This window comes from Clytia hemisphaerica, unplaced genomic scaffold (assembly GCF_902728285.1).
Source record: "Clytia hemisphaerica strain Z4C2 unplaced genomic scaffold, Clytia hemisphaerica genome assembly, whole genome shotgun sequence".
Classification (NCBI taxonomy): domain Eukaryota; kingdom Metazoa; phylum Cnidaria; class Hydrozoa; order Leptothecata; family Clytiidae; genus Clytia; species Clytia hemisphaerica.
The window spans coordinates 374,668-396,841 of NW_027103704.1; the positions used below are offsets into that span (position 1 = coordinate 374,668).

At 34.7% G+C, this 22,174-nt stretch overlaps 2 protein-coding genes across 2 annotated transcripts in view; both read left to right on the forward strand.

Moving 5' to 3' along the window:
- LOC136804063 (triosephosphate isomerase-like) overlaps nt 1-22,174 on the forward strand; it is a 387,417-nt gene that overhangs the window by 231,359 nt on the left and 133,884 nt on the right. The gene's annotated exons all lie outside the window — the stretch shown is intronic.
- LOC136804093 (uncharacterized) lies at nt 17,463-19,496 on the forward strand. Its single transcript, XM_067060839.1, has 2 exons — nt 17,463-18,106; nt 18,413-19,496. The coding sequence occupies exons 1-2, from the start codon at nt 18,081-18,083 to the stop codon at nt 19,494-19,496; spliced, it is 1,110 nt and encodes a 369-aa protein (XP_066916940.1). The 5' UTR covers nt 17,463-18,080.

Here is a 22,174-nt window from a genome sequence, read left to right on the forward strand (position 1 = left end):
TTTTTATAGACTTGAGAGAGACGTAGATTGCACAGTTCTGACTGAGAAATACCTTAAAGGAAGAAATTTTGATGAAAAGAAAATTTGGCGAATTTAGCCAAAATTCCTTTACCCACCAAATTCCCGCCAAACTTATTTCACGCATTCCCCAACTTCATGCTATTTCAAGCCTTAAAACAGGTTTTTCCGTATTTAATAACGCTTTTGGCCAAAAATATCCTGCAATCGCCAAATTAAATTCCCGTCAAATTTAATTTATCCAGCTATCTGCCAAATTAAATTCCCTCTGAAAAAACATTTTCGCCCATCCGCCTCAATTAAATTCCCACCAAGATTTCTTCCTTTAAGGTACCGTGAAGTCAGGTGACTTGCATCAGTGGAGGCAAACATGCATAGCCCTCAAATGAATGACCTGTCTGGTCATTAAAATACAAATTTATATCAAAACAAAAATGGTAGAGTAGAGCTGCGAGCGGAGCTGCGCAGTTTATTTGTTTTGAAATTTTGCTGTTTTGATTGGTCAGTCATTTGATGGCTATGCATGTTTGCCTCCACTGATGCAAGTTACCCGACGTCACGGTAGTGAACGTTTCAAGATTTTCCTCCCTTGAATTGACTTAGTGAAACTTTCATTGAACTTCTTCATTTTCTCTTTTAATGAAATGACAATTTTTGAAAAAGAAAACAGAAGCCTCCAGGCTCCAGTATTTAAAATCATGTTTTGAAATTTTAGAAATGTTTTGTTTGGATTTTTGTATTCCTTATGTCAAAAAAATTATAAATGATTTCAACAGAAATTTTTGAATGCATTTATACAAATCTAATTGTAACAGAATTAAAAGAAAAATATTGATTTCTTTCAACAGCCAAACAAACTAATTTCCTGCCAAATTTAAAATATAATTTACTCATTCTACTTGATTTCTGCTATTTCAGGCATTAAAAGTGGTCTAATAGTGTTTTTTGGTCAAAATTATCCGTCTTACCATCTTACCGTCTTACCATCCGCCAAATAAAATCTTAATCAAAATTTCTTCCCTTTAGGTAGTGATTTCTATTATTTTTGAATCTTTCTTAGTTTTTGGCAATTTTTCGAGAGAAAAAATCTGATCTCATCTTCCCCATTTAAGAAAATTTAAATTATTTTTGCATTCAGTCAAATGTTGTTTTATAAAGAGCATCGTTAAAAAATATCTATTTGTGAAAAAAATGCATTTTTTGATGCAAAAATCAGCACATTTGAGCACTCACGGAAACAAAATTTGTTCTGATGGGACCAAAATATAGTAGTCTCTATGTCAAAATGTCCATGTCCGTAGCCATGTTAAACTTGCAGTGCTCATTTCAACTTCCCATGTCTTACTTTAACCTTCCATCTTTCTTGAAAAACTAGTTAATACTACACAAAATTCAAATTCCTCTTCAGCGTAAGGAGACGTTTCCATTAATTAAGAAAAAAAGAAAATTTTAGAAAAAAGATCAATCGTTCAATTATGATTCAAATAAATGATTCAATTATCGCGAAAATATCTGCTCTTTTGAGTCATTAATGAAGTTTAAATGGCTAATACGAGTAGATAATGCTATTATATATATATAATATACAATTTTGTAAAGAGATGGAAAACGGCTTTTCTGATTACTCAAAGTTCAACGATCACTTCTATTGAAAATTCTATTGTAAAAACGTTGATTAGGTCATTAAATGAAAGTCCAGACAAGACTGCTCGCCATACGGTTTCTATATGATTTGACGATAAAAATGAAAAATTAGTTTTTCCTTTTTTGCCGATTAGTCTGGCCGAAATACAATAAACAGGGTGAACGTAGAAAAAAATTCCGCGTAAACTTTCTTGGTACCGTTGGAAGCGGAATTTTATGTAGATTATAATACTCAGAGCCTCACGATGAGGCCGTTGGGGAAAACTTTTGGATAAATCAAGTCTGAAGCGTACTTCTTTGCCCCCAAAAAAATACATTTTTGAGCAGTGTACTGGTCATCTACAGCTACACTAAAAACCTATCAAAGCTATTCCAAGTCTTTGAAAGTCAGCGCTATCCCCATGTGCTTTCGCCCAAGGGTTTTCGCCTTGCACTTGACCCATTTCATATCATGGATGACACTATTTAATTGCTTGTGGTTTCCAGAAATGTTTGTTGGGAACCCCCCCCCCCAGATTTTTGAGACATGGGTATACATTGAGTGTTTTAAAAGGCACCTACCATTTCTAGGATAGCATTTTTCAAGGTATTTTATATCGAAAATGGGTCCTTAGTGTTTTATTTCACCAATTTTTCCCCCCAATGGCCTCAACGTGAGGCTCTGAGTATGTTAAACCTTGTAAAATTCCACTTCCAACGATACCAAGAAAGTTTACGCGGAATTTTTTCAAGGGCAACTTTTATTTCTGCCAGACTAGATTACTAGCTCAATTTTTAAGAATAATGAGCAATATTTTTACCAATGTATAACAAAATAAATTCTTAACGCAATGATATTAAATTGGGTCTTGTAAAACTGTCAGAAGTCGAGTAAAATCAAGATGAAGTTATAATTTTCCATATTATGGTGCGGTCATGACGCGGTTATATCAGTAGAATCGCTAGGATAAGGTAGTAGGGGTTGAAATCATCCCCTGATCTAACTAACAACAACAACATCCCCTTCTTTAACCATTTGAACAGCATCTGATTCTGACCAAATGTCCTCAGAATCATCCTCCAATTCATCCTCTGACTCAATTTCATCACTTTCATCGCCACCTTTTCTCAGATTTCCCTCTGAAGGTGACTTTCACTGGCTCAACATATTTCGTAAAAATTTGGAAGTCAGAACAGTTTTGATAATCAAAATTCTGACAATCCTTGCACAGACAGGAATACTTTTTCACATACATTTGGTTGGATGCGAGACTGGTTGATCCTCAAAAGAATTACGGTACTGTGTTGTATCTTCCTTTGGTAGGTAAAAAAAATTTCGGCAGCTGATATGACCTTTCTTGTAAGCACATTCATCAATTGTGTGGTTTTCAGATAGAAATTGGAACATTTCAGAAGCGTTCCTGATCAATAACTTTCTACCTGCAACAGCAGAAGCACACAATGATTTACAAACACCACCAACACCATCGGAGGGTCCCTTGCCATGACTGCTTTCAAAAAATACACGATCAGTGCGAGTGGAGCGTTTGCAAAATAGCCAAAAGGCACCAATACTCTTATATTGAGCACTGCATCCATCATTGAACTCAATATCATGTGATATAGTTATGCCTTTGTCGTGATGATACCGGTGAACTTGCTCATTCACATACTCGACAAAATAACAATCATGATGGAGATCATCAGATATGTAAACAAGTTGTTCCTCTATTGTGTTTTCCCCATCATTGCGGTACACAACAACTGGATAAAGGGTAGCCTGTGTTTGAGACCAATGCAATGATTGGATTTCGTCTGGTACAAGGCAGGTGTAGTTTTCACTGAAATCTTGGATTTTGAGAATTTGGTCATGTTGAAGATTTGATTTGCTTTTACTAAAAACTTCTTTTGTGTGATAATGGTTAAATCTATGGCGGGGGAAATCAATCATTGATGTCTTAAGAAGATCAGACATTGTCATTCTTTCAGTGACCAGACAAAGCCTCTTAAAAAGAAACACCAATTACTCCAAATTTGAGTCTAAGGCGAAACCTTGGGAAACCTGGTGGAGCCATCTTTTTCAGCGAACTAAAAAGAAAAAGAAACTAAAAAATTATAAAATATACTACTACAAGACGCCCTGGTTTGGAACTGACAGACTGGACGAGGAAATCTGGCCAAGTCTGGCCAAGTGTCCAATACAAACGAAAAAGCAGAATACTACTGAGGCCTCGGCAAATAACCAAGGACCAGTTGTGCGTGTGATTGGATCCACGTGCAGCTGAGCAGGTACCTCTTATTCTATCTTATTCTATTGTATTACCTTCTCAACTAATCTTTTACAACAATGATTCTCTCGCGACTGCTGCTCATTGCTATGTTATCCTGGCAACTAACATAATGTCAGATATCTTTGAACCAAGCAAACTCATTGCTTTGCTGCAAAGTTCTCTCTAAAAATGAAATCTCGCTGTTTTCCTTTGCTATTACTTATCAGGAAAATCGATACCACCCATGCAAGACGAAAACAAGTGCCATATTACAGCAGACGCTATTAATCATTAGTGGTACTGTCGAATTTTAAATTTTGAATTTTAATCTAATAAATCTAATTTAAAATTGTATAAATTATCTATTTATTCTATATTTTATATCTTTATCTTAGCTATTAAACCTTTTCATTTTTGTATTTTTACGTAGAATTTGCGAGATTAGGCATTTTTTGTCTTATGCAAATATAAAACTAGAACTAGAACTAGAACCTCTTTTTGATCACACCTTTCTTTGTTTCATAGTCCTGTCGTTTGTATTGCTGCACAGGAAGTGTATGGGTTGTGTAATTTTCTCCTTTCTTCTCACATTCTGAAGAACAAAACACCAATTTCTCCTTTATCGAATCAAATAATTTTGGTCCACATACTTTGCATGTTTGCTCAATGCAGTTAAGTGACTCAGTATCACAAAGGATGTATGAAACCAGTTGTTCATTTTTGATTCAAAGGACTGGAGGTTGTTAATTTTTAATAGATTGTTGACCTTTTGACGAATGAAGTCCATGTTAACATGATACATACAACAGCATACCTGTAAATGGAGAAGATAAAGTCTTTGAGAAAGTTTTGATCTGAAACTAGTACCAATGCAACAAAAACATTTTCAAGACAGTGGGAAAGATTTTTGTAGAATTCAATTTTACAGATTTTTTGATTCTGGAAAAAGTTAGATTTGGCCCCAAACTTCAAAATTTAGTTCCCTTTTTAAATTAAGTGAAGGTGATCAGCTCTTACCTGTCGTTTAGCTTTGTTCATTAGTTTGATGTTCTTTGGTCTTACTTTTTCAAAACTTGATTGACTGATTTTCATATCAGGGAAAGCTTTTGTAAACTTTGAGTATAAAATTGATAATGAATACTCTAAATATTTCACAGCTGTTCGGTTGCCATTAATCAAAAGCATTTCTTTTGCATTTGGAGAATTTCTAGAATGTTCATAGAAAAAGTTTAAAATCTTCTCTTTTGCATCACCAGTTAAAATGAAAGGTTTTCTGTCCTTTTTCATTGAGTCGACAAATTTCAATTCCCCTAGTGTTCCAAGTCTTTGATTGCTTTCCTAACAGTATTGTAACCTATTCCAATATCTTGGGCATGATTTTTCAAGCTGACTTTAGGCTTTTCAACAAGAGATGCTGCCGTTATTAATCGTCTAGCAATGTTAGAACTGTTATCTTTTTTTCCTTTAAGTGACTGAATGATTTTTGGTGTTGAATTTTGTGTTTCAAGATTTGATTCTCCGAGTAAAACTTTTGTTCTAGGGGAAGATTTGGCAGAATTTCTGATGATTTTGACAAATTCAGCTTTTTTTTAATGTGATTTCAAATCTTTCATCTCCCTAGAGGCTTCATCGGTTTTTCTTCTTTCTGCTCTGGATAGTTTTGAACATTTGAAAGGCAATTTCACTACTAGGTTTTGTCTCTCCCGAAAAGCTCTCACTCGTGGTGTTAAATAACTCTCATGTGTTTCCTGATCTGCGTTTAATTTTCTCTTCCTGTTTCTGTCTTTTAACCTTACTCCCGTCTTTTTCTGTTTTGACATGTTCAGTCTAGATCTCTGTTTGTTAAGTTTGTTTCTTTCTCTCAATTCTGCTTGCTCTTCCTCTGTCATACTTTCTTTCTTCTTTGCCTTTCTTATTCGATCTTTTTCTCTTTCCTTTTTCTTGTTTTCCTTGTTTCTTCTCCATGTTTCTATTTTTTCATTACTTGTCTTACCCATCTAAAATAATCAAAAAACAAAAATTATATATAATAACATATCATCAACATGTTTTTGTGTAGAGTTTGTGTAGAGGCATTTTGTTGTCGAGCTGCACAAAGTGTGCTCTTTGTTTTTAGCTTTCTGTTTACTTTTTATGTTTTGTTTGTCCTAGGTAACAAGACCCAGAATCCTTTAGTTTCAATCAAGTTGTCCTGTATGCAATAAAAATGAACCAAGTTGGGAATTAAGCTAAACAAATGAAAAATCTTCTCCAGAATAGTACCCGTCTAATGGACTAACTAGAATTTGATCTCAACGATTCATTAAAAAGATATGGGCAATCAAAAAACAAGATTTATAGGGGTTTGACCACTCTTTGATAACTTTAAACTTGATTATCTCTCTTTCTAAGCAACTTATTTTAAAGACTAAAACTACATACCAGCATGTTGCATGACTGCTCTTGTTCTTAAGTAAATAGATATTACTCTCAACTGGAGAGTCTTAAAATGCTATTATCTTGATTTTGGTGCTCAATATTATTATCAATATTATTATTATTATCATTATAATTATTAGAAAAATGATCGCGTGGTAGTTTTGTGACAAGTCGCTAAACTCATAATTTAGGTGCGTTTAAGGTATTTTGCTCCTGTTTGCAACTTTTTTCGTAGGTTCCCGTGTATAATTGAGAGTATTGAGTGTAGTTTTGAATTTTATTTGCTTTTGGCAAAAGAACTCGTGATCTGAAAACCTTTAAAGCTAGTTAGGTGTACCATGACAAAAATAGTATTTTGACATGACACAAACAGTATTTTGACATGTTTAGTCGTAAATTTCAAACCTTTTAAGTTTGATATTTTCTTTTAAATACTCTAAATAACAGTCTAGAATATGAAAACACTGGTGCAAACCTTTTTTTCGTCATGCAAACAGTAAAATGATATATTAGTAATAGCAAGCGACTGCAAACGTGATAGCAAACATTTGATGATAGCAAATTTTGATAACAAAACTTTCCATTTGCCTCTTGGTTTTTAAATTTCATGATCAGAAAGATCATCAAACCTTTTTTTTGAAATCATCAATCGTTTGTCGGTATTCAAAACTAATCTTTTCTGGTTCTCAGATGAGTTTTAAATTATAATATGTTCTCAATTTTAGTTGAGCTAGAATCTGATAATGTGTGTATGTGTGTCACAAAAACTTTAGGGCAGCCTGGAGACAGACTTCAAAAACTAGTTCAATTTGGCTGAAATTTGATACACTTGTTCCCTGGGTGAATATCTGGAGGGAATTTTTTCATTTCTCAAAAATTTTGATTCTTTTGGCCTAGGGACGAATTTTTCGTCAAAACGAGGCTAAAATTTTGGGGCAGCTTGAAGACTTCAAAAATTGTCTGATTTGGCTGAAAATTGACACACTTGCTCCTTGGGTGAATATCTGAGGCTGTTTTTTTTTCATTTTTCAAAAATTTTAATTTTTTTGGGCCTGGGGACGATTTTTTCGCCAAAACGAGGCTAAAACTTTGGGGCAGCCTGGAGACTTCAAAAATGTTCTAATTTGGCTGAAATTTGGCACACTTGTTCATCGGATAAATATTTGGGGGTCGACAATTGGGGCTATGAAAAATTTGAAGCCACTGAAGTTGAGCCCAGTGTGTTGTCGATTATACAATCATGGGCATGAAGGTTTGAGAATAAACACCGATTTTTTCAATGCCATTCAACATTGCCACTGGGGATGAAGCGGGTGAAGCTTATATTCTACTCTTTCCTAACAATTGTTCATGGTTGTAGAATATTAAGTTGCGGCTGGATAATACACCGAAAAAAAGACTGGGGCGGTGGGACAGTGGTGGTAGAAAATGCCTGCGTGGCAAATGGCAGCTACAGTCGAAAAGGTGTATTGTTTTCTATGCCTAAGTAAAGATATATAGCTAAATGTTGTGAAAAATGGAAAAATGCAGACGTCATCAAAACTTATTTCTATCGTTTCTATCAACTTTTAATAACTCTTGATTGAGAGATATTGAACTTTTGCAGAATATCACCCAATATTTATAGACATATATCAAATTGAAAAAAAAAACGAAACCCGAATATTCTCAGGATTTATAAAATCACCCCTAAGGTCAACTTTTTAGCGCAAAATGAGACATTTTGTTATCAAAAAATCCTCTCAACTGTGAAATCAAATTTTGCGAAAATTGCTCATTTTAAACACAGTCATCCCTAGTGAAGAACATGCTTCAATCATTTAATAAAGCCCTGGAGGAGACTCTTGGCCCCATCTAGAACTCCCGCTCGTGGATTTCACACAAGTGTCGGATTGAAAGTAATATCTATCGCTGAATTTCGAAAAATATAACACCCCTGTGTCACAGACCCGGTGAGACCCCTGCCCCGCTGGAAAAATAAGCCCAAAATTCGTCCCGATGGAGGAAAACTCATTAAATTTCGTCCCCATTGGGAAAAATATAGTATTAGTATCCCCACCGTAAAGTTTTCATCTGAATTTGCCGATTTTTTGGATTGAAAACAATGGAAATGACTATCCCCAGTTATAAAATTTAAAAGGAGTTTTTCTCCCCACTGGGATATTTGTTCATATTAGTTCCTAATTCTATCCCCATTGGCTATGAAACTTCCACCGGGTCAGTGAGACAGGGGTGTAATATAGTACTCGAAGAACGAAAACAAAAAAAACTCTGTTGATATGAGCAAGGCGCTCTTTGCTCTGGATGGGAAATTAAGTATTTTGTCTTGCCAGGATAAGGTTGATGATTATTCTCTACGCTCTAGTCCTTCGGGCCTAAACTCAATGATTTTAATTATTTCAATTTCAACAACAATGTTTTCTAAAAAAACTCCTTCTAGCTCTTGTAATAAGTTTGAGATGAGTTCAGGAGAACATAACTCTTGGACTAGCTGCCATGGTTATCTTCGTTCTTACTTGAGTAGGAGACCGATTTAGTGCCAAAGTGTGTAATCGCGATCCTCACGACATACAATACAAAGCCATTTTAAGCTCTTCTTGGAAGTGATATAAGAGACCAATTCGCATACCCTATGTGTGATTTCCGATATATTTTGGAAAAATAATCCGGAAAACAAATATCTTATACGGTTCCGGACGAAAGTACCGGCATGCGAATTCCTGAGCATGCGCTATAAAAGGGAGAGAGTAGAAGACGTGTCATCTCATTGCAACGCAAAGGTCGTGTACTTAAACTGTATCTGAATATTTGATATTTCTTTTCCATTTATGTGTTCTTACCACGTACGATGAGGCATGTTGGCAGTGGCTGATCAATCGAAGGGACGAGAAAGTACAATCGAGAGGAGAGATACAGGCACGAGGAGAAGATTCACCGGCAGATTTATTCAATTTAATTAACGAACCAAGGTTTTTGTCCTGCCAAAAGATCGGTCAGATTGGCGAACAAAGGCTGACCCCTATAGCTCGAGGGAGGCAGGTTTTCGTCCAAGGGAAGGAACTCATTAGTCCAGGGAGTTCCTTAGGTTTATTTATAATTATACAAAGACAAAGAAGGACAAGACACATAGACAACGGATAATAACAAATGAAGGAAATTGAGATATATTGAGAATTAACTTAAAAATAGACTTAATTAGAGACTTATTGATCTAGCAATTTATCGACATTATACAAAGACTACAAAAATCGATCGGAAAGACGAAGCAAGAGTTTGTTTGCGGATATTATATGATTTATCTAACTATTTATCATAACGTAACTTTGTCATAAACTTTAGTCATATTATCTATTTATACTACGTATACGTATCTATTACAGGCCTTGCGTTACAAAATAATCCAAAAGTCTCCAATACAATTGTATTTGTTTATTGTTCGGATCTTGTGTACTGATAAGGAGGAAAAGTTAAGATATCAGTTTATTTGGAATGCATGCAGCCAAATGAAGTATAGTCTCGGGTACCTAATAGCCGCCCCTATCTCCGTTAATTAATTTTTCAAAAGGTTTCCACCCAGGACATTTTTATTCCATTTTTATTTGAGATTTCTTCTAATCCCCTCAGCTTATTCCAACCCCCATTAGGTACCCATCGAATCTCTAACCTTTCTCAGGCAAGAAAAAGTGAGGCTTTATAAAATACGCCGTATTTTTAACGACGTTTTGAATCTACCAATTCCTTTGTTTTCGATAGATTTTTTTTTCGAAATTTAGCGGTGAATTCTAGTTTCAATTTGTCATTTGTGAAAAACCATGCGGGTCACTCAAACCAACGCAACTTTGGTGGGATTTTGTGAATTCAAATCCTACCAAGAGGATTCTTCAAATAAATGGATGGATTATCCAAAAAGAAAAATGAAAAATGGTAATTTCTTAATTACAATCATACACCCTTGTCTCATTCAGGCGCTGAAAATCTTTTAGCCCTGCGTTTGAGGTTGAGGCAGGGAATTGAGAAAGACGTGAAACTATCACTTTAGCAATAAAATGACAAGCTCCGGTCTTTACTTTGACGCTAGCAATATTTATCCTGAATAATCTCCCTTTGATCGACTTGATAGAACTTTTCAATAGAATCTTCCTATTTATTGAGCCAGGCTATCATCATTGCTTAGGATAACTTTGAGAAAACATTGTATTGCTCTTAGTGGCTCATTGGGCCGTTTGATTCTAAAAAAGACAATAAAATATTCCATTTTCAATATCATCAAACGTTCTCGGTAAAAAGCTTAACAACATATCTCTCTTCATGTTACGATATGCTGTTTCAAACGAATATTGACGTCACAAGTGCGAAATTTAGGTCCCGGAAAATTTGGAAATCCCTAATAATAAAAGAAGATTAACAAAAAGTAAACTGCGAAAATTAGTTCCGCAAAATAAACTAATTCGTCTTATCATGAAAATAAATTATATGTAAATTAATGAAAAGGATGTGGGTTGGCAAAAGTTTCTCACGTTTGGAAAGTTTTTGAAAGTTATTTAACGTTCGGGAGTAGTCTGCCTAATTAAGGGGAAAATCGAAGCATTTTTAATTTCGTGGTTTTAGGTATCTTCCACAAAATCAAAATACCCAAAACACTAAAGAAATCTTCCGTTTGGGAATTTTGTAAACAAATTTTTAATATCAAAGGACTAATTAGCTACCGTAAAGATCATATTCAGAAATCATATTCGAACCTGTGAGAGCGAATAGCGATTCTATTCAATTTGCATTACCGCAAACAATAAGTAACCATGGCGATTGTCTAAGATCTGTCTATTTTCCCGATTTCATTAAAGTTAATTTCGCGTTTTTGAAAAGACTACGTAAAAATGTTACCAACGCGCGTAAAAAAGAGTCAGCGATGGATGATCATAAAACAAAAAGACCTGTCTATTATCTTGATTCCACAATAGCTTAGTAATTGCTGTACTCTTTTGTGCTTAATTGTAGGGGATGGAATAAGCAGGGGGCGTGTTTACTCCAAAAAAAATTAACAAAATGGTTATAATTAAGTGCTATTGAACTGATTTTGCTAAACAAATCCCTAGGGAAATGAAGGTTTTTGGCCAATTTTAGCACTTTGTAGCATAAAGGTCATAAAATGGGGGGAGTTTATAACGTGATATGGGCGTGATTTTTTTTCAAAAAATTGCAAAATGACCTCTTTACAATTAAGTACAAAAGATCAATACATACACTTGAGAGTCATGTAGAAGATTTCTTTGGAACGAAACTCATTGCAATTACACTTGAAGGTTTCTGGGGAATTCATCAACTAGACATTGATATGGTAGTATTTGCTCTTTATCTTTGATTTATTCTATTGTGGTTAGATTAACAAAGGCGCGATAAAATTTCTACACTCAATCGTCAGAGGTCGGGTATTTTCTTTGAAAACTCGCTGCCTCTGATACTCAGGGTACAAATTAGCCCATATAGTCCAATGGCCAAGTAGCAATTTTAAAGGCCAGCTTGACATCGAGTACATATTGCATTTCCTATTACTATGGTATATACTGAGTCTAAAAAGCCAAACTTGCCCTCACCAAATTTTGGGGAAAATTTTTTACACGGTTTTTAAGGAATGACATGAAAATTGTCAAAAAATCGTGAAAAAAAATTGAAAAATTGTCTAAACATAGTCAAGTTTATAATCGTTTGAAAGATATTTTTATGTATATTGAAAATGATAATCCTAGGGGTTTCCGTATATATAGATATCTTAGTACAAGGAAAAGTTCATAGACCTTTAGAAATTTTAGTACAGATCCAAGAACCAAAAATCTTCAAAGAAGAGAAGAAACCCTCAATGCCAAATAACTTAGCAACAAGGAACCTCGACTGGTGTTGTTATATAATCAGCTTTTAACGTCTTCGAGAAGTGATGTCAAAGATTTTGATTTCATGAAAGATACATTAACAAATCCAAATATTCCCGACTTTGAAGGATATAATACAAAGCAGATGAGAGAAAATGGAGTATCCAAAAAGAATATGACAGCAGTGAAGTACAAACCATTAATCAACAAGACACCATCGGATCTATCCGAAATTCTAACAGCCATGTGTGATGTCGAAAGTGTTCCCAACAAAGAAGGTAACTGTGTTCACCCGGGGGGGGCAGTCGGATTTTGGACTGACGGTATGTGCAGTGGTTTTTCCCGAAAAATACACCCTTACAGTGCATTTTTCGCCAAGTTGAATACCCTTACAGTGCCGTCTTACTTTTTTTCCCTGAAGTGATTGAAATGGCTCAAATAAAGATTTGAATCAAGGCAAATAAAAAATAAACACGCTGGGTGTGATTCTTCTATACGTATATATTTATGTAATTTTGCAACCCGAGAAGACCTAGTAAAGTCCTTAGATGATCTATCAAAAAACGGCAAGCTGGCACAACATTGGATAACGAATCTCATTGATCCAGTGTTCCTCATGATGAAATATCGTGCAGAGAAAGAAGGAGAATTTGGATTACTTTACACTGCTGTCAAACGATGATCCGTTCTTCTTCGCTGCTGGCCATCTGAACTATGCGCGTGATGGAATCGTCTACCTCAGATCAATTCACAGGATGCCAAGCGATCTACTGAAACAGTTTATGAAGGGAGAGAATGTGGTAAGACTCAAGAAGAAGAAGACGGAAGATTCAATGGTATATGGAGTGATATGGCAATCGAATCAACCTACATGAAAGTAGGAAGAGGTAAATGCATTTTTATCTCAAACATCATAAACTACACGAATCTGATTTGGTACTGTTTAGCTGTTTAGTAAGTATCTCAAATTCTTGTTACCATATTTTCAAATGTTGCTGATTCAGGCTAGGCTATCCACAGACGTCATTTTCTCCATTGTTCTTTATCTTCTTGGAACAAATCAAATGGAATTCGAAGACATCTTCAATTACGAGCTCGCTTCTGTTCCAACTGCACTATTCAAGGAATCTGGAGAACCCAGGTACTTAAATTAGCTTTTAAGCGTAAAATTGAATACCGAAAATTTTTAACGCAGAGATTTATTCCCTATCCTTCTTTCCCCTTCTTGGCACACTGTAACGAACTCTCAATGATATTCAGAACGTCACATCGTGGTAGTCAGCCTTTGAGGCTGCGTCAAATCACTTTCAAGAATTGCCTTCATCCCAGTGGGCACAGAAAGTCCGACCGACGTCCTGAAGACGTCTAAATTACGTCCGTCCGTCCATGTCCCGTCCCCGTCCAAAAAAGACGTCCTATAGACGCTTGTAGCGGACCTTTATCCGTCGGACTTCTATAGGACGTCTAACGGACGTCCTTCTAACCCATCGGTTCCGCGCGATTTTCAATCATAAATAAAAATAATACGGGGGTCAAGTAGTATAAACTACATGATTCTTTGAGTTAATATTCGAGTCTTATACATCTGAAACGATAATTTAAACTAAATATTAAATTCGTAACATAATTTTTTATTTTTCTGTATAATTTTCTTTTAATATAAACTGTTCTTTATTTGCAAAGCATTAACTTTTACCCCCGGTTTTGTATTCTGTCATGTAAAAAGAGCGCGCAAAACTTCCGACGAGAATTAAATCTTAGTTTTTTTCAAAGATAGACAGACGCTTTTTCTGATGAACATCAATCAATCAAAGACCTTTCAATCAAATTTCGTTGTTTCAATAATAATACTAGTAAAAAAACTTTTTTAGAGTTTATGTTGTGGAGCTTGTCAATCTACCAGATTTTTCATTGTAAAGGTGAGTTTATATTTCTTTTTTTGTTCCGAAAGAGATAATACTAAGCTTCAGAGCAGAAAGTGGGTCCAAAGTTTAAGTTTGTTTTGAAATGAAAAATCTCTTCTGCTATAACTTTGATTATTCCAAAATGGAGTGGTTTTTTGGAGTGGTTTTTTGTTTTTCCTTTTACCTGGGATAGTGCTGCTAACATATTAAGACTAAAGTTTATTATGCCAGTGTTTAATCTGTAGCACTCCCTTTGTTCAGGGGATAAGGAACTCCCTGTCCTTTTTGGTGTCGATGATTGTTTGGTTTATGATTATTGAATTTATCCTGATACCACCAAGAAATGCCCATTGGACCCTTGAACCAAAATATTGTGCACCAAACTTATGGAAGTTAAAGGCTGGCAATCACAAATATTTTTATTTTGCATCCATATTTTATTCATTCCGGAATCTCCACTCTCACTTGATACAATCGATAACTTTTCCGTTGTCAGATTATATATATATGGATTGGACTTAAATTGATCTTGATAATAATCAGGTTTTTAAGGCTGGGAGGCTTGATTACACCTAGTTCATTGATTATTCATCAATAGCCTCTAGAGCAAAGATGACTGATGAAAAATAACAATCATCAATAACCGATATTCAAGATGATTTTGAAATAGCCTCTTGATGACCCATAGATTATTGGAATAAATTGATATCCATCAATCGATTGGAAAAAGTTAGCCCTTGTATCAAGTAAATGCGTATTGTTAACCGTTTTTTTTTAACACAGCTTGTACGTGCACAACATTTTATGCAATGTGATTGGTTCTTTTCTCTTAACGACAGGCTTATATACATCGGAAAACTCATTGTGATGTTATTTTTTTAAAGAAAATAGACACTGCGTTGAGTGGCGTTGAAATCATTTTTCTTAATTTTTCCATTTCAGACGTTAGAAATTCACACAAGTCTTAATCTTTTTTCAGTCGTCTTCTCCAGTCTTTTTGAATAATCGACCAAGTTAAAAAAGGAAACGGTTAACAAATAAAATAATGACTGGTTAGTGAGGGCTGTACTGAAAATATTGTCCTCGGTGGAGGCAACAGTATGATAATGTACGTTAATAATGTATTATGTTATTAATTAATAGAACTAGAACAACGCAAGCTCAGTTTTCACCTCTGGCAATATTACTCAGCACATACTCGCCAACTGGTCATTATTTTATTAAGAGTGGTTCATTTTGACTTTGAGTATTAGACAAAAGGGCTCAAAAAATTTCCAATCAATAATAGACTTCAATCATTTTGCATAAGATTTCCAGCTCGATTGTACTAATGTTTTCCTGACCTTTTTTGAAAATTTTCCGCCATTTTTCTGAGGATAACCGGTATGAAATAATCATTTGGGAGAATACGATGGTCTAATAACTAACTACTCCTGCAGAATTTTTTTTAATAGTAATGTCTTCTTGTTTATTTCGGTCTTTTACAACACAGGAGTACGTCTAGGGACAAAATAATTTATCCCGTTTGTACCTGGCTGAAGGAAAGAAATGTATACGTGGAGTAATTTGTAATTCAATAGACCTTCACGTTCACCAAAACAACTATTAGAAAGAGCTTTTTTCTGAAGTTATGGAAAAATCTTGTGCTTAGGCGAAAATAAAAAAATGTAGTGTTTCCGGAATGCAGATGAAGGAAAAAAGTTCTCATGTGGCCGGCCGGAATAATTTTTTTGCTCTTTTTGATAACTTAAGATCATTGAAATAGTCCTATTATGAAGTAAGCCCTGAATACTAATGTATCAACCACTTACAAACAAAACTTGATTTACAAGCAGGGGTATCTAACCAAACGACGTTTGATAGCTTGAACGGTCAACTTGATTTTCTTTATGATGAACCATATAGGATTGAACCCATAGTCTGCGGCCGGGTCATAAAATACTTTTTTTCACACGGCCGGTTTCCTGAAACACTACATTTTTTTATTTTCGCCTTACTTACAAAGTTGATTTTTACAAACTCATTTTTCAAATTCCATCTGTTTTTTCTTCTTTTTTTTGGGTATAGCAGAGTTACAAATCTTAGTGCGGTAAGAAGGATCTTATGCAAGGCTGAAGTTTATAGCTCAATAATTAGCAATAAAAGTGCAATTCCATCACTATATCAACATGTCATAATTCTTTCAAAAAAATATCAAAAATCATATTGATGAAAATTCAAGGCAAAAAAATGTTAAAAAGCTACTCTTGTCACCCAAAAAATTTACAACTCATTTGGGAAGCAGCCTGTTTTTAAGCCAACCAAATTTATGATCCTTTGAGTTATTGTTTTTCTATAGTTTTGATTTTTTTTTATCAATCCAAAAGAGACATTCCTGCTATAGCTTTTTCAAACTCCAACCCCCCCCCACCACTATGCTTAACTAAGTAGAGCCAGAGTTATGTTTTAGGAATAATTTTGCAGGAAAATGATGTTAGTTGTTTCACCTCTTGGAGATTTTACAATATTTCAAAGTGTTTAATTTTTCTTCAGGTTGTGCAAGCTGAATTTTGTGGCTCTCAGTGACTGACCCTGAATATCCTTGATCTCACTAAGGTATGTCTTTATAACTGAAATCTCTATCAGTACCAGTTAGGGATGGAACTAGGCAGCTTAGAAAATTTTCACTTGTGAGAAGCTCTAAATATATATTGTACAGGTTCTCTATACCTCCCTTTATGACTATGCTCCTTTTTCTTGGACAATGAAGCCTAAGAACAGGTCTAACGCTGTCAAAAAAAAGACAATGATGACCAGTATCATTTTGATTTTAGATATATCTTGATCCACAAGCCAATTGATTTCTCGCACAGTATTCATGAGGTGAGTTTTATTTAAATTAAGTTTAGCTCAATCTAGAAATATTTAAATCCTTATAGGGTTTTTTTTATTTGGTTGGATGGTGTAGAAAGGGGTCTTTATACCAATTATGTCAGCTCACTCTAATTTATTGCCTAAGGTTCAATATTAGTATGTTCACACCCTTGATTATGCAAAAAGTCCTCATTCAAAGTTATTTTTGCGGAACGAGCGTTGAGCGCGCGAAGCGAGTGGAGCATCCTTTCTCTAGATCTGCGCATGCGAGATGTGGGAATTTTGTTGTATATGCTTGAAAAATCAAAAAGTCAATCAGGTTACCACGTAAAATATCTCCTTTGCTAAACGAAAGCCAAAAAGATCTCTTTTGCTACTAAACGAAAGTATCAACCAAATCGTAGTAGTAGTAGTAGTTATTTTCTTATCGACTCATGATTTTATGCTGTAAAAATGATCTATTTTGGACTTTTGGTCATACCTTAGTACACTCATTATTTTATAAGCATAACGTTTATAAGCATACTGAAGCTCAAATTTCCAGAAAAATTAAGCATATACTAAGCATACATTGAGGCTGAGCCAAAGAAATTTTTAGAACCATAGTTTTCATAAATTTCTTACCTAGCATAGCGTTAAGCATAACTCGAGGCTCAAAATTGAGCTTTAGGCATAGTAAGCTTCAGCCGAAATTTATCGTATGCTTATAAAAAAAATTAGTGTATTAGAATTTTTACTTTCTGCGTCTTCGAGTTGTGAAGGAATTCTTGCGTTTTACAAACTACACGTTTTTGGTGTGGATCGAATCCGTTAGGTAATCTTTGGCAATTTTCTCATTCCTTTTCTTATGTAAATCGAAAGTATTTTTACATTTTTGGAAGATTTGTCAATAACCTTAGCCAGGCAATCAAAAGTATGTTTTTTATCGCTTTTAGCAGCGAGCGCAGCGAGCGCTGAATTTCCTGAGTCACAAAACTTCGCTTTGCGAAAACGGAACGCTCGTTCCGCAACCCCTTTCATGTTGATTTATTTTGCTGATCATATTTAATCATCTCCTAATTACAAGAGTAAAGTTTGAACTACTATTTGAACAGCCTTTCAGCATTCAACAAAGCTCAAATAGACATGCCATGAATAAGGACAAGAAAAAAGACAGGTGATTTAGTTATATTCTAAGCATTTGAAATAGATACAAGTTTTAAAGCTCAGAATTAAAAATCCCAAAACAAGTATGAAGAATGCAATCGAGCAGTAGACCACTTTTCAGTACAGTTTCTTTTGAAGTCTCTTGAACCTTATCTTTTCCATAAATAATATTAGGAGTAGGAAGTGCTGTCTCTAAAGAAATAGAGTGACCACATATTAGAAATACTATAGAGTAAATTCTTTTTTATGTTTTGAGGAAAGTTTAAATTTATTTTAGATGTCGTACAGCTTAGAATATACACTTTTAAATTTTAAGGTTGAAATCATGGAGAAATCGAAGAAAATGTGTTCAGGCTATTTCCAACCTCAATAATGATGATGACGATGATACATCTGTTATCCCACCAAGAGATGAGGTTGTGGATGATGAGGATGCTGACATGAGTTCTGATGATGATGAGGATGTTAACATGAGTTCTGATGGCTCTCAGTTAATAGTATCAGATAGTACGTCCATTCGGACTGAAGTTGATGATAATGAGGAGCCCTTAGATCAACCTGCTTTTCTTGCTGGAGTATCTGAACAATCTGGTGGATCATCCTCCCCTTCTCTTTTGGAATCTTCATCCTGTTCTTTAGAATCAGACTTAGAATGTCTAGAGGATGGGTTCGACAGTATCTTGTGTGAAAGATTGAAACAATGGTCATTGAAAAACCACTGTACAAGAGCTTGCGTAAATGAAATTCTAGGCATTGTAGGAGATCTTGGCTGTAATGTTCCTAAGGATAAGAGAACACTTTTGAAAACGCAAAGGACAGTTACTCAAACAGCAATGGGTCTTGGAAATTACATTTATATTGGCGTTGAAAATAGGGTTACCAAACTGTTGGCATATGATTGTAATATGGACTGCATCACCTTATTTGTTAACATGGACGGTCTCCCTCTTTTCAAGTCAAGTACAATCAACTTGTGGCCTATTCTCGTCCAGTTTCACAATTTTAAACCGATTTCTGTTGCTTTCTTTTGCGGGAAATCCAAGCCTCCTTTCAACGAATTCATGCATGATTTCGTAGTTGAAATGAAAAATTTAATTAATAATGGCATCACGTTCAACAATCTTCATTATCCTGTTTCCTTGTTTTGCATAACATCAGATGCACCAGCACGGTCGGGAATGAAAGGTATCATCCAACACACTGGATTTTTTTCGTGTGAAAGGTGTGGTATCAGAGGCGTGAGTCACAAGAATAGAATTGTATTTGATAGAGACCAAGAAGGAGCTGATGAAGAACGTACCGATGAACTATTTCGCGAGAATGTGTACGCTATACCTGACGAAGATGGAAAACGTCATCAAATGGCATCTCTGAGCTTACCGACCTACCAATCGATATGATCAAAGATATTACTCTTGACCCCATGCACTTGGTTTACCTTGGTATCACCAGGCGAATTTTGTATTACATGAGAGGTTCCTACCGAAAGATCAAAGCTGGGAAGTTGTCTGCTGCTTATTTGAACGCCATTTCCAACGATTTGAATTCCATTAAGCTTCCAACTGAATTTGCACGTAAGGCAAGAGCCTTGACTGAATTAGATCGATGGAAAGCTACCGAACTTAAGTCGTTTTTATTGTACACCGGATTAGTAGTTTTACGACCATATTTATCAGCTTCTGCTTTCAAGCATTTTCTTAGTTTTTCCATCGCTATTCGATTGCTCAGTGAAGAAGATAACATTATTAGAAACCAAAACATTGGAGCATCTCGACGTCTTTTAGAATATTTCGTTGACAATTCTCATGTTTACTACGGTGAAACATTTTGTGTTTATAACGTGCATAATGTGGAACATCTCCCAGATGATGTAGTTAGATTTCAGTTACCTTTGATTAAATTTTCATGTTTCCAGTTCGAAAACCATCTTCAAAAGATTAAACGTCTTGTTAGAGGAAGAAATAACCCACTCAGTCAGATTGTTAAGCGATGCGATGAGCTCGATGCAAGCTATTACCTGACTGAACCACTTGTATTGAAGTATGAACCGAATGGTAAAGATTCATGGTTCATTGCATTTGATCTGCTAATCCAATTAAAGAAAAGAATAGGACATACCAGAACATTTCGATGTGATACTTATAAACTATCTGATCTGTCATCCTACTTCAATGTTTTTAACATCGATTCGAAAGTGCTCGGGATATACCTTTTGAAAGGCAACTTGAAACCGTCCCAATTTAACTTTAATAAAGAGCAGTTGCAAAAGAAATGCGTTTGTCTACCATATAAAGACGACTTTGTAATTATTTCAATGTTGTAAATAGATTGCACTTTGTATCACACAATGTAAATTTGAGACGGAGAAAAATTCTCAGTAAATTCGTTTCCATAAAATGTGTATCCACATGCATATGTTCCTTCAAATTCGATAATCAACAAAGGAAAAACAACGAATGCTAAAATTCAAACGAAATGATTTTGAGAATTTCTCTATGTAACAAATTCATTTCCTATTTTATGGTCACTATATTTGAATATTTTTAGACCTACCTGGAGGTCCTATAAATTTACCCATGTTCGTTAGTTAGTTGGTTAGTACGTTCGTTACCAGCTTTTCTAGAGATTGGCTGGATTGATTTTTTGCACAAAGGTGCTTTTTTTGGATTATTAATCTTTTCAATTTTTTTTGAATTTTTTGCATGAAAGTGCCATCATAGGTAAAAGATGGCTCGATCAGATTTTCAAAAAAGATGCATCTTTAGCTATAATAATCATTATTTATAAGCATAGATCAATGTTCTTAACTAAACTACTCAATTTTTCGACCAGATATGTCTTTTTACTCATAAAGTCGTAAGTTGAAAGACTATTTGTCACTAGGCATAGAATTACTTCTTGATAGTTTCTCCCAATAGATATGCTTACATTATATCTTTTTGTATTTTGACCAGTTGTCTTATGTGTTTCATTGTTTCAATGTTCCTTGATTAGTTTTGATAAACAGGTAGGTCCATAAAAATATCACTTGTTCTAATCAAAATTTGTCAATTTATATCTTACTGTCAGAGCTTTCTGCTATTTGTCAAAATGTCCTGGAATTTTCGAAATCTTTCAACTCCAAAGATATATTGTTTTAAAAAAGTTGTTTGCCTCTGCTGCTTTCTTATTCTAAATTGCAAGTCAAGTCGCTTTGAAATAATCCTTCAAGACAAAATAATTTTTTGAAAAAGTAGGAAAAATAATGAAGACGAAAAACTAATTTCTGATCTTCTTGGCTCTGAATTTCAAATTTTGGATCAGTTTAAAAAATTCAGTACTGAGTGTGTGACATTTTTGAGGACCTTAACATTATACCTTATAGAAGCAGGGCACCTTATGCTTAGTAGTCTACATAAGAATGGCAATGAACATTAACTTAGTGTCTTTTAAGCACGATATAAAGGGTTTTAAGTGACAAAAGCGACTTACTTTTTATTTAATTTAGTCCAAAAAGATACCTTTTCGTTTTCATTATTACAAACACTTTTGTATATAGTAAGTTACAATTTTTGAAACTGATCTTTGGTAACATGTGTTTTTGGAACTTGCTCATTTTCTTTATTTCTTCATCATTTTAGCAAAATGTCCTACGCACTATTCAAGATCGTCGAGAAAAATGGTAATTCTCTGGAATGCGTTGCACCAACACGTTGGATCAAGGATTCAAAAGTTTACTGGCCTAAATATGCCACCAAGCAGCTGGCTTTGGAGAATGCTCCCATGGAACCCACTTGGCCTGCATATGATATAGCAGAAATTAAGAAATATCATGGTATGGATGAATTTTTTATCATTGTCTATGAAAGACACTAATCCAATTATAACTTATGGAACTTTTGTATGAGACCTTGAGTATGACTTCTAGTTACTTAAACAGGTTAACTTAGGTTAACTTCTAAAATATGGTTTGAACTCTGGTTCTCCGAACGATCTTAATCCTCCGAAAATCACTTTTTTATGAAATATTTAATATTTTGCAAAGGTCCAATTTACGAAAAGTCAAAAACGTGAAAATTTCAGGAAATTTTGACTTTTT

Excerpts from the sequence above, each read along its gene's own strand:
- LOC136804093 (XM_067060839.1), top strand. The coding sequence starts at position 18,081 with ATGAATAAGGACAAGAAAAAAGACAG. Across the intron at positions 18,107-18,412 it reads AAGGACAAGAAAAAAGACAG|GTTGAAATCATGGAGAAATC; the intron begins GTGATTTAGTTA and ends TTAAATTTTAAG.